The sequence below is a fragment of the Sturnira hondurensis genome, unplaced genomic scaffold (assembly GCF_014824575.4).
Source record: "Sturnira hondurensis isolate 20B ecotype Veracruz unplaced genomic scaffold, ASM1482457v3 Scaffold0009516, whole genome shotgun sequence".
Lineage (NCBI taxonomy): Eukaryota > Metazoa > Chordata > Mammalia > Chiroptera > Phyllostomidae > Sturnira > Sturnira hondurensis.
This window is the reverse complement of record NW_028082147.1, coordinates 222147-236010: the sequence shown is the minus strand read 5'-3', so window position 1 is coordinate 236010 and position 13864 is coordinate 222147. Positions and strand designations below refer to the sequence as shown.

Here is a 13864-nt window from a genome sequence, read left to right as displayed (position 1 = left end):
AAGTGGTCATGAACCCTGATTGTGTCTGGGGCCAGGGGTTGGGGGACAGTCCTCCTTATTCATGGCAGAGATGGTGATGTTCCTCAGTCTCCAATAAGTCATTTTGTGTGTTTAATAGGTGAGAAAAGAATATGGCTTTTTTTCTTTTAGTGCTTTGATTTTGAGTCAAGGCAATTACCATCTCCCATTGTCAACCTTTTAAAATTTTTCACACCTCCCTTTACTATTCTTATAGTAAAATTTATAACTAGGATAAGTATGTCCCATTGTCAGCCTTTTAAAAATGTTTACACCCCCCTTACTATTCTTATATTTACTTTTTGACAAATTTTACAGGTCTGAGTTGTATTAAGATATCTCAGTGCCCTGGTGAAGCCGAGGTTCTTATCATTAAAGCATTGTGTTTCTATAAATTCCTTATCAGATTAGAAGTAAACAAAATGACGTAATGTTGAATTTGAAGCTGCAGCTGATGCTGGTATTGACTTCTTACCTGGAATGTGATTGATGAACTTCTTGAAATGAATTGTCAGTTTCAACTACACTGATCCAGCAACTGTAGCTATTCAGAACACAGTGAACAACCAGCCAGTAAAGTTTTGTGTTTTTTTTTAAATAAATAGATTTTTCAATAGGCAGTTTTTTTCTATAGGCAAAATTATCACAAAAGCTATTCACCCATAAGGGCATCCTTAGGCTGTCATGTAGAAGCAAAGCTTTGTCTGTGGCTTCCTAGTTTACTACAAATGAGAAGGGAGGTAGATGCAACCAGAGACAGGAGATGACCAAGAAGTGACAGATCATAGAGAAAAGATAAAGTGGTACGAGAATCTAGAAATCATAGCATGTAATTGAGTTCTCTTTAGTACTAAGCAAATGTCTTCACATATCACAGTAGCCTCTGTTTCTGTAATACATATAGCACAGCAGAATATGAACTTCTAGCAATAATTGTGAGAAAGTCTAAAGGTATGCTCTCTATTTCCTCCCTGCCAAGAAGGCAGGAAAGGATATAAATACATTTTAGAAAGATTGTCACTCAGGAGCATTGTGATAAAAATAAAGTAAAAATGAACAGCTATGATGTCTATCAGTATGAAATAAATTTATATGTTCTGACATGGAAATATGTCTCTTAGAGGTATGTGGAAAGCCAATTTTAAAGTGTGTATAATATATTTTTAATTTTTATTAAAAATTTAAAAAACACTAGTAAATCTATAGAAGAAACCTGAGTGATTCGTACAGAAACTTGATAGTGGTTAAGTCTGGATGATGGGATTACATATGACTTTGTTTTTTCTAAGTTACATATTTCTGTAATGTTTTTAATTTATATAAATAAGCAGGTATGTCTTTCTTAATCAGAAGAAACAAAGATAACAAAATAACCAGCTTAAGAAAGCAGAGAAGTATTTAATACATTTTAGAAAAAGTTGGTGCTTGTTGCATGGGTAAGTGAATTTTAAACTTACATGGAATGCCTACCACTTTGACAGTGCAGATAAGTGATTTATTGCTGTACGTGAACATCAGGCACTCTTTACAACAGATACTCTTGTTGGGTGTCAGAAGCTCTTTTTTGAACCCTGGTCAATTTCCCCCAACTACTGAAATGAGTGTATCTCTCTCTCTCTCTCTCTCTCTCTCTCTCACTATTAGGGTTTTGACAACATTTTTGTTTCTATGGCCCCGCTCCCCAGCTCTTTGAAGTTGTATTTGCTTGTGGTACATAGTGAGAGAATCAATAATATTCTCTTACAAGCAAGTTTATTTTTCTTTTAAGGTTTAGATTTTAAACTACTGGCTGATATTTGAAAGCATAACCATGCTCCTCAGTCCCAGTGTATTGTTGTAATTGGTCCAATTTATCTGATTCAGGTGCATTGTGGCCAGGTATGAAACCTGAAAGTGGTTTAATTCAGACTCCATCTCCAAGTCAACACAGTGTTCTTACCTGCACTACAGGGTTAACCACAAGCCAGCCAAGCCCAGCACATTATTCTTACCCCATTCAAGGTAAATAGGCATGGATGTGTATGTTTTTTATTGTTGTTGGTTTTTGTTTTTAATCTACCTGTATCTCCTGACAGATTGGGTAATAGGAGCTCTGCCTTCTGATATGTGCATCTGTGCATGCTTTTCGTGTTAGGCAAACCAGAACATGCGAGTGTGGTTTGTAAGTAGTTTAACATTTGAATGTGAACTGCTTAGTAGAGTTGAAGCCTTTCCTTTTGCATGTTTGGTGTTCAGAAAACCTGTCTGTTCTCACTGGCATTCTGTCCTATAAAGGAGCAGAAGACCCCATGGGTTAGAACTTGACTGATTTCTTTTATACGAAGTCCAAATAGGGTAGAATGTGAAATGAGCGCTGCTTTGGAAGATGTGTGCTGCTTTTCTGCTGTGGTTTTGTCATACCTCTACCTCTGTTTACCACTTCTTGGGAGAGCGTTTTTTTGCTCACAAAGTTGTCTTGTTTCTATTTCATGATGAAAAGCATAGCGTTAAATTTTGAGCTCTAAACATCTCTGCCTTCCCAAAGTTCTTTCTCTAGAAGGTTAGAAGTATGACAGGACTATTAGGAGTGGAGACCAAGAAACTCAAAAGGCACTGTGGAATTAATACCCAAACTTTCCAAATCCAGTGCAGTTTATCATTGATCCAGATTGGGAACTAATGTCCATGTACCTGGCTTCTCATCTGCCTCCTTTCTCCTGATTATCCCAGCTGTTAAATTTGATTACTTATAAAATAGTTGCCCAAGGGATGAGGGTGGGACAGCAAAACCTGGACTGACAGACTCTTAAGATACAAACTTCGGCGATGAAAAGTGTTCGATGTAGATTATATTAAACAAAGTATTTTGATTTTCAGTTTAGTTTTCAGTTAAGTGATTGAGAATTACTTCTTTGTGGTCCATTGAGAACAGAACTGGTCATGTTCCAAGACAATGCTCTGAGCCACCTTTACTTCCTGTTGTTTACCGAGTCTCCTCTTATTTATTTTCCCTTCTTTCTGTGTTCGTCCCCTTCCCCTTCCTCCTTTCTAAAAGGAGAACAACCCAGGAGTGAAAAAACCTCAAAGAGCATGACTTTGTCTGTCTTGCCCTCTACCTCCTTTCATTTTTATAAAGTATTTCTCTAGGTTGGTAGGCCTTTTGGGTCCAACTACGGGCAAATCTAGTTGCCAAGTCCCTCTAACGGGTATATGGGTATATCCTTCATGTCTACACCTAGGTTGGCTGCATCTAGGTCATGAAAGAAAAGCAGTGGGTTCCCTTTTTTTGTATTAATAACCCTTTTCCAAGGTGGTACTTTTCTGTCATTGTATCTTGAATTTGAAGAACTTAATAGCTATGCTTACTTCTCCCTCCTTGTAAAACAAGAGGAACCACCTTTTGAAGGTCTTTTGGAACTCATTGCTTTAAAAGGGTCATGAAAATATATTTTAAACTCTGTTGACCACTATCCTAACTTGGCTGTTAATACATCTTCCCCCCTTTTGAAAGATTAACCTGGTTTCCTCACCTTTTGCTAATAATGGTTATTGCTGGTGTTTAGTAAGTGCTTACTATGTTCTTAGCATTGTTATAAGCAATACATAGTTGTTACTCGTATACTTGACAACATACCAAGAGGGAAGAACTATTATTTATTTCAGTTTAAAGAAGGGGAACATAAGACACAGAAAAGCAAAGTGGCTTGTGTAAGGTCAAATTTAATAAGTCCGGATGTTAGCCGGGCAGTCTGACCCCAAAGTATGAGTGACTTATGATTGAAAATTTATGACTTTCAATATTAAACTCATGGTATCATTACCAAGCTTCCCATAATTAAGAATCTGTTGTGACAAATATCTAAATCCATTTTCTTCCTTTTTCCTGGTTAACCTATTGATCCATTGTATTGTTCATTAGAACATTGGTGGAGATTTTAAGGCAGAAGTTCACCAAATTGAATGTCAACTGTAATTGAAAATTTTTTTAATAAAAAAGGAGTTTACCATTAGATGATTGGTTTTTGTTTTTGCCACTTAGTTTGAAGGAAAAAGTGGTAGAAAACAAGTTGAAACAATTGGCTAAAATAAAATATGGGTATTATCGGCACATTTAAATTACTTGGGTTCTCCACTCACTTTCTTCACCCCCACTTTTATTTCCTTTAGCCTGGAAAATTAATGTTACCTGGTCAGGGCTTCTTCCTCCCCCATGTGTGTAACTACCCAGTCATTCCACAAAATAAAAACGAGGAGCATGTATTGATTTTTTTTTAAGTGGTCAAAACAGGAACATTCCCTTACCCATCATATTAATCTTTTCCTGTACCCTCTCTATGTGGCCCAATCTCTGGTAATTTTCTTTAGTTGAGATGGTTTAAATGATTAATATTCAAATGGCAAAGTTAATTACAGAAATTTCAAAATTAATTTTAACTCAATCTTTACTTTTAATGAATGTCTTTGGGCTCTGATGTTGTTGGTAATATACAATAGTCTTTTAATGACCAGGCTGGTTTTTAATAGACTTTATTTTTTAAAATAGTTTTAGATTTATTTTAAAAATTGAGCACATGGTGTAAAGTTATATGTATCTCCCCACTTTGCACAGTTTCCCCTATTACTAACATCTTACATTAGAATGGAATATTTATTACAATTAATGAACTAATATTGGTACATGATTATTAACTAAGCCCATAGTTGATTCAGATTTCCTTAGTTTTTTACCTCATGTCCTCTTTCTTTCCAGAATCCCATCCATGATACCACATTTCATTCGGTTGTCATGCCTCCTTATTTTCCTCTTGACTATGCAGTTTTTCAGACTTTCCCTGTTTTTGATGACCTTGACATGCCATACGTGAATTTTTGAAGTTATACATGTATACAAGATCTAGAAGAATCTCATAAGTATTTCTTGAGTGTCACCTCACCTGTAGGCCAGGCCTTTTGCTAGATATTGGAGATAATGAGTAAGATATTAAGATTAAGCCTTAATGGAGTTTACACACTAGTAGAGGGGATAGAAAACAAGCAAGTAAATAAATAAACAGACCTTGAAAATTACTCTGAAAGGAATAAAGGATAGATTTCTATTATTGGGAAAACAGTAAATGAGGTAGTTTTAATGGAGGGGTCAGAGAGAGTCTCTGAGAAGGAGGAGCCATCACTGAGCAGGGAGGATGAGAGGGACAGGCCAGGGAGAACAGTCCAGGCAAAGGGGTGAGCAGAAACTAAACCTTGCAACAACTTTTATGCACCATTAAACCTCCAGCTTTGGGGCAGTGTCACTTAATTCAGCTGTGCCTCTCACAGTTCTGTAACCATGGTCATTGATCAGAGCTCTCCCTGTGTTGACTGTTAGGTGAACCTCTACTGGGGTATGGTTCTCAGATGAATTGTCTTTCTGTGATTTCACAGCTCCATTGTGAAAGTGGGAGTGGAAACTTATCCAAAAACAGTTTCTATGCCATTGGCATTTAGATATATGTCAGTAGGAGTTATTATCTCCATGACTGTGGACATATTAACTCTTCTTTGTCCCAGGTTCTTCATCTGAAAACTGGTGTTGCAGCAGTAACTGTTCCTTATATCTAATTTACCTTAATCTCTTCTACACTTTTCTTCTAAGCCGAGTTCTCTCGAAAGGGATAACAAATTTCCTCTGATTTTGACCAGTTCTCCCAAGTTTCTGCTGCATCGTTCATCTGCCCTATTTCTTAGGAAACCTTAGTTAAGGTTTCCTATTAACTTCCCCTCTAGAGGACTTAGTTGCTAATGGGCTAATGGGCGTACTGACATAGTCAGGTCTATCCGATGCTGAACCCCTATGGTGTTTGTGGCTGCAGTGGGAACCGTGTCTAAATGTGCTTATAAGTGAGTGGGTGGGATTTAAGACCTCAATCCCCATTATTGTCCACCTGAAAAATGGTCTCTGTGGCAAATACTTGTCACTTAGGACTTGATTAAAACCCTAGTGGAATCTGTGGTTCTTTGAAGGGTATGAAAAACTTAACCCAAATTCCTTATCTCAAGATAGGCAGCCTAATTAACTTACAGGGTATATTTTTACTTGGCCAGAATAATATTTAGTATTTCCTGAGTTTTTCCAGGCTCATTGGTAAAATCATTAAATGCTAGATCATGGTGTTTGTTGATCCACATTAATAATTTATTATATGCATTGTTTGAGTAGTGCCTAAGAAGCAACTCCAGGTACTTTAGAATTTGGAGGACCATCTCTCTTTCTCAAAGTAATTATGTCCCTTCAGGAAAGGCATAGTGCAGGGCAAGTGACAATAAATACTATAGTGTAGCATTTACATATGGATTTACCAGAGCTCTTGTGTTTTCTACTGATTGTCACTAGGCCGTATTGCAGGTGAGTCATTTGTCAACTGCTGGAGAAGATGGAACTGCGTTCCGATTTACTGGTAACATTAGTATGAACCTGTGGTGTCTATCCTTCTAGGACTTGAGTAGGAATAGTCAAAGACTCAAGTTGAAACAGAAAAATGTTTGAGCAGTTATTTAAGCAACTCTAAATTACAGGACAGCATGTTAAAGAGCAAAACCAGTATTTGTTTCCTTTGCCAATTGTCTTTATATCCTCGTAGATCTGTTTATTTAGGAAACAGTAAATTTTTAATTACTTCTGGCATTTTACGTAGTATCTCAATATTATGTAAAATAATATATACAATATTATGTACAGTAATATTTTATTTTAATATCTCAACACTCTCAATCCTGTAGCTTCAAGCACAAATGCCAGCCTGATACCCACTTCATCTACAATTGCCAATATTCCAGCAGCAGCGGTTTCCAGCATTTCAAACCAGGTATGGTGCTTTTCTTCATCTAGCTAGCTCTTCCTCTCCTCTTTTCGTGGTCAGTTTGCCAATCTAAAAAACATTCCGCATGGGTTAGAGAGACCCTTCTCTGGATGCTCTGAGAGCCAGCACCCCGGATCCTTTCTCAGGCTACCTTCCAGTTTCTCTCATGCTGTCGATGATACAGTTCTATCTGCTCCCTTTATCTACTGTGTGTATCTCTACCTCCTACCCCACCCCTTCAAGAATGTAAGTTCTATGAGGGTAGAGATCTGTTTTTCTATTTTGCTCACTTTAATATTCCCACAGTTCATAAAAATGACTGGCACTCATTTTTAAGGTACATAATAAATACTTGTGGAATGAATTAATATTGCTTCTACTTTTTTTAATCTAGCCACACATTCCTGGTGTGGTTTTGTTCATTATTATATTAACATTTTATGCTTAGCTCACTAGTAATGTTTTAGTGCTTTTATCATAATGTTTTTGTTTGTTGTTTCTCTGCAGCAATTAATATTATCAACCACTGTAGCCATGGATCTTTTTTTCTGGCTATAATTAACATACTACTATCCTGGTTCATTTTTTTTATGTTTGTTCCTACATTTGTGCTCTTTTAGTCCATAAATATTTATTGAATTCCTGCTGTGTACCTGGCACTCTTCAGAATACATCTATCTCTCTCCCTTTTCTTAGCTTTTTTGGGGGGGTCCTGTCTTCTGTCATAGACAGTTTCCATTTAGTTTTCCACATGCTTTTCCTCCTCGGTAATGTTTAACCACATTCACAATATCCATTTACTACCTCTGAAATAGAGTCTATTCGTAACCTCTGGTATCTGAGGCTTCCTGCTGATTGGGGGACATATTTTCTTTAATGTCCTGCTATTTCCTTAAGTTTACCATATCTAAACCCAACCTTTCATTCTACCCTTTCTTCTGTTCCCTTGTTCTTCAACAATAAAACCACTTTTCTCTATCACATCTCAATTTTTATCATTGAAGCCATTTTTAAATAAACCTAGACATTCATCTCCTCTCTCATTTTTTTGCTGTGTCTGTTTATTTTCTAAAACATCTGATTAATTCCCTCTAAATGCCACTTTTTATCCTATACTCACCTGCTCATTATCCTTTTGTATTTTTGTTTGTTGGTTTGAATTTGATAATCCCCATTTCCTGCCCCACATGGGTTAACCCCCATTGCCTAAAGAATCCAAGTTATATAGAGACCCTTCCAGCCAGGTTGAACATCTGTGGCCCCTTAATAAAACCTTTTCAGAGCCTATTCTTGTATTTATCTCTTCTGCTTATTTATCTCAGAAAGCTCCCTGACTGTCACAGTCTTCAGTGATAATTGTCTTCCTCTGTATTTCACTCATTTGACATACAATTTATTGCCAATTTGTTGGAAACGTTTTTGTCTTAGCTCCTGCTAAAACTGTAACTTCCTTGAATATAGCTAGTATGGTTATTCTTTTCTTTAATACTCTCTCTTCCCACCCATGTACAGCCATACACACACTTATGGGAGATGCTTATGTACTCTTTATAAATAATTGGTCTTGATTAGTTAGCATCTTCCTACTTATCACCAAGATCAATGTCAATGGAATTTTTTAAGGTGTGTTTTTGAGCTGTGCATTACATTATACCTCCTTTTCCAACAGCCTTATTAAGGTGTAATTGACATTCAGTAAACCGTACAGATTTAAATTGTATAGTTTGGTAAGTTTTGACCTATATGTGCTTGTGAAACCACCAAAAATTCTTTGTGAATGTTTTGTTTTGTTTTGTTTTAATCCTCACCCAAGGATATGTTTATTGATTTTCAGAGAGAGAGAAACATAGATATGTTGCTTCTCTTATGCGCCCCCACTGGGGATGCACCCCCACTGAACCCGCAGCCTAGGTATGTGCCCCGATCTGGAATCAAACCTGTACCCTTTTGGTGTATAGGACGATGCTCCAACCAACTGAGCCACTTGGGCAGGGCATCTTTGAATATTTTAAAGAAAACTCACTTATTTTAGAAAGAAAGATACTCAGTTTTTAAACTAGGAAACTTTAATATAGGATATGTGATTTTATTTTTTTGGTTTAAGTCCTTCTGTCCTTAGAAGCACAACCATCTAGTGCAGTGTTTTTTAAACTTAAAGAGAACCTCCTTCAAGAATTCATGCAGATATTTATCTAAAAATTTGGTACATAAAAATAGAATGAAAGAAAAAAAGAGCTATTGTAGTAGGAAAAGGGACATTGTGTGTACAGCGCATGGGACCTTGCCCCTCTCAGCCTTCCCCTCATCCCAGACAGCCCCAAGTCATCTACTCTTGACTCTTAGGTTTCCATCAAGACACGTTTTGAAAATCATTGGTTTAGGTGGAAGATATGGATAGGTAAATGAGAAACCAAATTAATGTTTTAGGAAAATAATCATGAATAAGAGGGACATGAAAGTCTCTTGTGTCGAAATTAATATTTTGCTTTTTCTAAAAGACTTGTTTTTCTCCCTTAATCTCTTTGGTCTATAGGACTATCCCACCTATACTATCCTTGGTCAGAGTCAGTACCAGGCCTGCTACCCCAGCTCCAGCTTTGGAGTCACAGGCCAGACTAACAGTGATGCTGAGAGTACCACGTTAGCAGCGACCACGTACCAGACAGAGAAGCCTAGTGTCATGGTACCTGCGCCTGCAGCACAGAGACTTGCCTCTGGTAAGCACCACAGCCCTAAAAATTTTGGCTTAATGCACTTCATCCAACAGGTGCTGGGGACGATTGTTTTGTTCTGGTCTAAGTTACAGTTCCTATGCTACTGGCTTTCCCCCTCAGGAGTATTCAAACGTTGGGACCAGACCGTGATGAGTCATTGGCAGGTAGAGTGTAATAACCTCAGAGAACAGGAAAGTACCAAGAATGAAAAGACTGTTTTTATGACTCTTACTTTACCCTCCCTATGACCTTAACATGATTGTCCCCGGGAACTTCTGAATCATGGCACATTTTGTAAAAATTGAAGGACTCCAATTTTAGTCTTAATATTTTGGACTTCTGCCCAGCCTCAGAATAGTAGTTCTTAACTTTTTCTGTCATGGATCCCTTTAAGATTCCAGGAAAGCTAAAGAAATACATGAAATTTAACCTACAAATTTAGACCTGTACATTTAGCTTTGAAATGTATTAATGAATTATGATGCCTGTGTTAAAAAAAAAACTGACCTAAAGGTTTTATACACACATTCAATAAACACATGCATATACTTTTTATTTATCCCTTTTTTTCATGAAAAATTGGTGGTTTGCTATTATATTATGTGACTGGAGGAATGGAATGTTATTATGATGCATTTTCCAAAGCAGTGCTCTACATCAACTAAAGCGGCTTTCTGTGCATCTTGCTTTTTACCGGTCTTCTAGGTAATGGGCATACAGATGGTTACTTCCAACTTCAATTACTTTGAAATAATTATATATGCTTGTGCTTTAGTTTTAAATTCATATCTCTAGATATCTTTGTTCTTCATAATACTTTTTAATGATGGAGAATTTCAAGCACAGAAGTTGTCAGAGTAGTATAGTGAATCCATATGTGTCCGCCATCCATTGTCAATAATTAACAACTCTTAGGCAGTCTTGTTTCAACTGTACTTCATCCAGTTCCTTCCCCAGATTCTAAGCATCATATTTCTAAAAGATAAGTACTCAACATAATTACAATTCCATTATCCCACCTAAAGTAATTCAACAATAATTTCTTAATATTATAAAGTACCAAAAGTTATTCATATTTCCAGTTTTCTCATAAATATTAGGAGTTTTGTTTTTCTTTTTACACTTTGTTTAAATTAGGAACCAAGTCAGGTCCGTACACTGTGATTGGTAGATATGTATTTCATCTCTTTTAACCGATAAATTCCTCTATGTCTGTTTTATTCACCTATGTACTTTGTTTGTTGAAGGAACTATTGTTTAATCTCATACAATTTCCCTGAATTTTGTTCATTATATTTTTAAGTATATTTTATTGATTATGTTGTTATAGTTGTCCCACATTTTTCCCCATTTCGTCCTCTGCCCAGTACCCGTCCTTCCCTCCAACAATGCCCCCCGCCCCCTTAGTTGATGTCCAGGGGCTGTGCATATAAGTTTTTTTGCTTCTCCATTTCCTATACTATCCTTAACATCCCCCTGTCTATTTTGTACCTATCATTTATGCTTTTTTATCCCTGCACCTTTTCTCCTATCTTCCCCCTTCCCCTTCCCAGCTGATAACCCTCCATATGATCTCCATACCTATGATTCTGCTCCTGTTCTGGTTGTTTCCTTAGTTTTGTTTTGTTTTGTGTGTTTTTAAATTCAGTCGTTGATAGTTGTGAACTTAATTGCCTTTTTAACGCTCATAGTTTTGATATTTTTAAAAAATAAGTCTCTTTAACTTTTCATGTAATAATGGCTTGGTGATGATGAACTTTAGTTTTACCTTGTGTGGGAAACACTTTATCTGTCCTTTCATTCTAAATGAAAGCTTTGCCAAATAGAGTAATCTAGGTTGTACGCCCTTGCTTTTCATCACTTTGAATACCTCTTGCCAGTCCCTTCTTGCCTGCAAAGTTTCTTTTGAGAAATTTGGTGACAGTCTTATGGGAACTCCTTTGTAGGCAACTCTCTGATTTTCTCTTGCTGCTTTTAAGATTTTCTATTTTTAGCTTTGTCATTTTAATTATAATGTGTCTTGGTATGGTTCTCTTTGGGTTCAACTTGTTTGGGACTTTCTGTGCTTCCTGGACTTGTATGTCTATTTCTTTTGCCAAAGTATGGAAGTTTTCTTTCATTATTTTTTCAAGTAAGTTTTCAGTTTCTGCTCTTCCTCTTCTCCTTCTGGTACCCCTATGATTCAGATGTTGGAAGGTTTAAACTTATCCCAAAGGTTCCTAAGCCTCTATTCCTTTTTTTTTAAGATTTTATTTATTTATCTTTAGAGGGGAAGGGAAGGAGATAGGGAGAGAAATATCAATGTATGGTTGCCTCTTGTGCGTCCCCCGCTGGGAACTCGCCTGCAACCCAGGCATGTGCCCTGACTGGGAATCGAACTGAGATCATGTGGTTTGCAGGCCCATGCTCAATCCACTGAGCTACACCAGTCAGAGCTCTATTCATTTTTTTGAATTCTTGTTTCTTCATTCTGCTCTGGTTGAATGTTTATTTCTTCCTTATGTTTGAAACCATTGATTTGAATCCTGGTTTCCTTCCCTTCATTGCTGGTTCCCTATAGATTTTCCTTTATTTCAACTTAGTGTAACCTTCATTTCTTCCTTTGTGTTGTTGCTGTACTCAATGAGTTTTTTGAGCATCTTGATTACCAGTTTTGTGAACTCTGCATCTGAAACATTGGCTATCTCCATTTTATTTATTCTTTTCCTGGGGTTTTGTTCTATTCTTTCACTTGGGCTATATTTCTTTGTGTCCTCAGTTTGGCAGCCTCCCTGTGTTTCTTTCTGTGTATTAGGTAGAGCAGCTTTGACTCCCTGCAAAAGGTACCTGTAATTGTGTGGGGTAGAGCCTTAGGTAATCTTCAGGGTGAGCAACCCGCTTCACCACTTTGTGGCTCTGTGTGAGGGGAGGACTCAGAGAGGGGACTGTGCTGCTGCCTGGCTTCTGGGGGCTTGCCTAGCATTCACCCCATTTCTAGTCACTTTATCTACTTCCTGTATGCAGCTGGCACCCTTCCAGTTGTTGCCCTGATGTTGAATCCCAGAGTGGGTGGGTTTGCATACATTTTAAGACTGCAGGCCCTTTAAGTGAAGTTTCCTGAAGATCCAGCAGTTTCCTCTGCTGCCCCAACCCCCACTGGTTTTTATAGCCAGAAGTTATGGGCATTTATCTTCCCAGCACTGGAACCCTGGGCTGTGTGGTCTGGCCTGAGGCTGGGATCACTTGCTCTTAAGGTATCCCTCCCGATTTTTATCTACCACACATGAATGTGGGGCTGCCTGTGCCTGTGCTGTGCCACCGCCTCTCCACGCCACACCATGTCTCCTTGCCTCTCTGCTCCATCTCCGTGTCTCTGCCCCTCCTACTTGTCTGATGAATGTAGTTTCTTTAAATCCTGGATTGTCAAACTTCCATACAGTTCAATTTTCTGACGGTTCTGAGTATTATTTGTTTTGAGATCTAGTTGTAATTTTTGTAGTTGTGCAAGGAGATGAAGCATGTCTGCCTGTGCCTCGATCTTGTCAGAAACTCTTGTTTATTATATTCTTATAGAGTAGTTTAACATGTCCTGCTGTCTTTTGTATGTTATTGTAAGTAAGTAAATGGATCTAGAGCAGTCTTCTGCAATTAGACACAGTATTGTACTATGCACCCCTCCTTTGACATTTGACAATGTATGAAACATTTTTGGCCGTCATACTGGGACGGAGTGCTACTGGTATACAGAACGTAGGGGCCAAGGATGCTCCAGACATCCTACAGTGACAGGACAGCACACTCCCAACAAAAATCATTAGGCTCAAAAATGTTAATTGTGCCAAGTTGAGAAACTCTGATCTAGAAGGTTTTTGTGTGTTTTTTGTTTTGTTTTGCTTTTTGAAAATAATTTCATAGATGAGTTCTTTCATTGGGAGGCAGGCGTATAAACTATAGTTATAACTCTGTCAGCAATGTTAGGAACCTTTGATGCTTAATACCCACTTCTCCATTCCCAAATTATTTAGATTACTTTGGTTTTTTCCTTTTTTATCCCTGCAATATGATTCTGAAGGGCAGAAAACCTGTTGACCCTCTTCATGCTTTGGTTCTTTCAACCTTTGGCAGTAAATGTCTTGCTTTTCCTTTCCAGGAGACCCTTCTACAAGCCCATCTTTGCCCCAGACCACACCAAGTAAAGATGCTGATGACCAGTCCAGGAAGAACATGACTGGAAAGAACCGGGGCAAGAGGAAAGCCGATGCCAGCTCTTCCCAGGATAGTGAATTGGAAGTATGGGAAGAACCTCATTTAAGTTATCAGCTTTGTCTTTTTCCTCAT

General features: G+C 37.7%; 1 protein-coding gene across 4 annotated transcripts in view; it reads left to right on the top strand.

Annotated features, from left to right (window-relative positions):
* EYA3 (EYA transcriptional coactivator and phosphatase 3) overlaps positions 1-13864 on the top strand; it is a 95928-nt gene that overhangs the window by 53984 nt on the left and 28080 nt on the right. For 3 of the 4 annotated variants that reach the window (XM_037057152.1, XM_037057154.1, XM_037057153.1), the window contains exons 7-10: positions 1882-2019; positions 6754-6839; positions 9367-9550; positions 13677-13816. In XM_037057152.1, the coding sequence (XP_036913047.1) occupies positions 1882-2019; positions 6754-6839; positions 9367-9550; positions 13677-13816 (548 nt within the window). The remainder of the gene's footprint in view (positions 1-1881; positions 2020-6753; positions 6840-9366; positions 9551-13676; positions 13817-13864) is intronic. The other variant, XM_037057155.1, reaches the window with a different exon arrangement.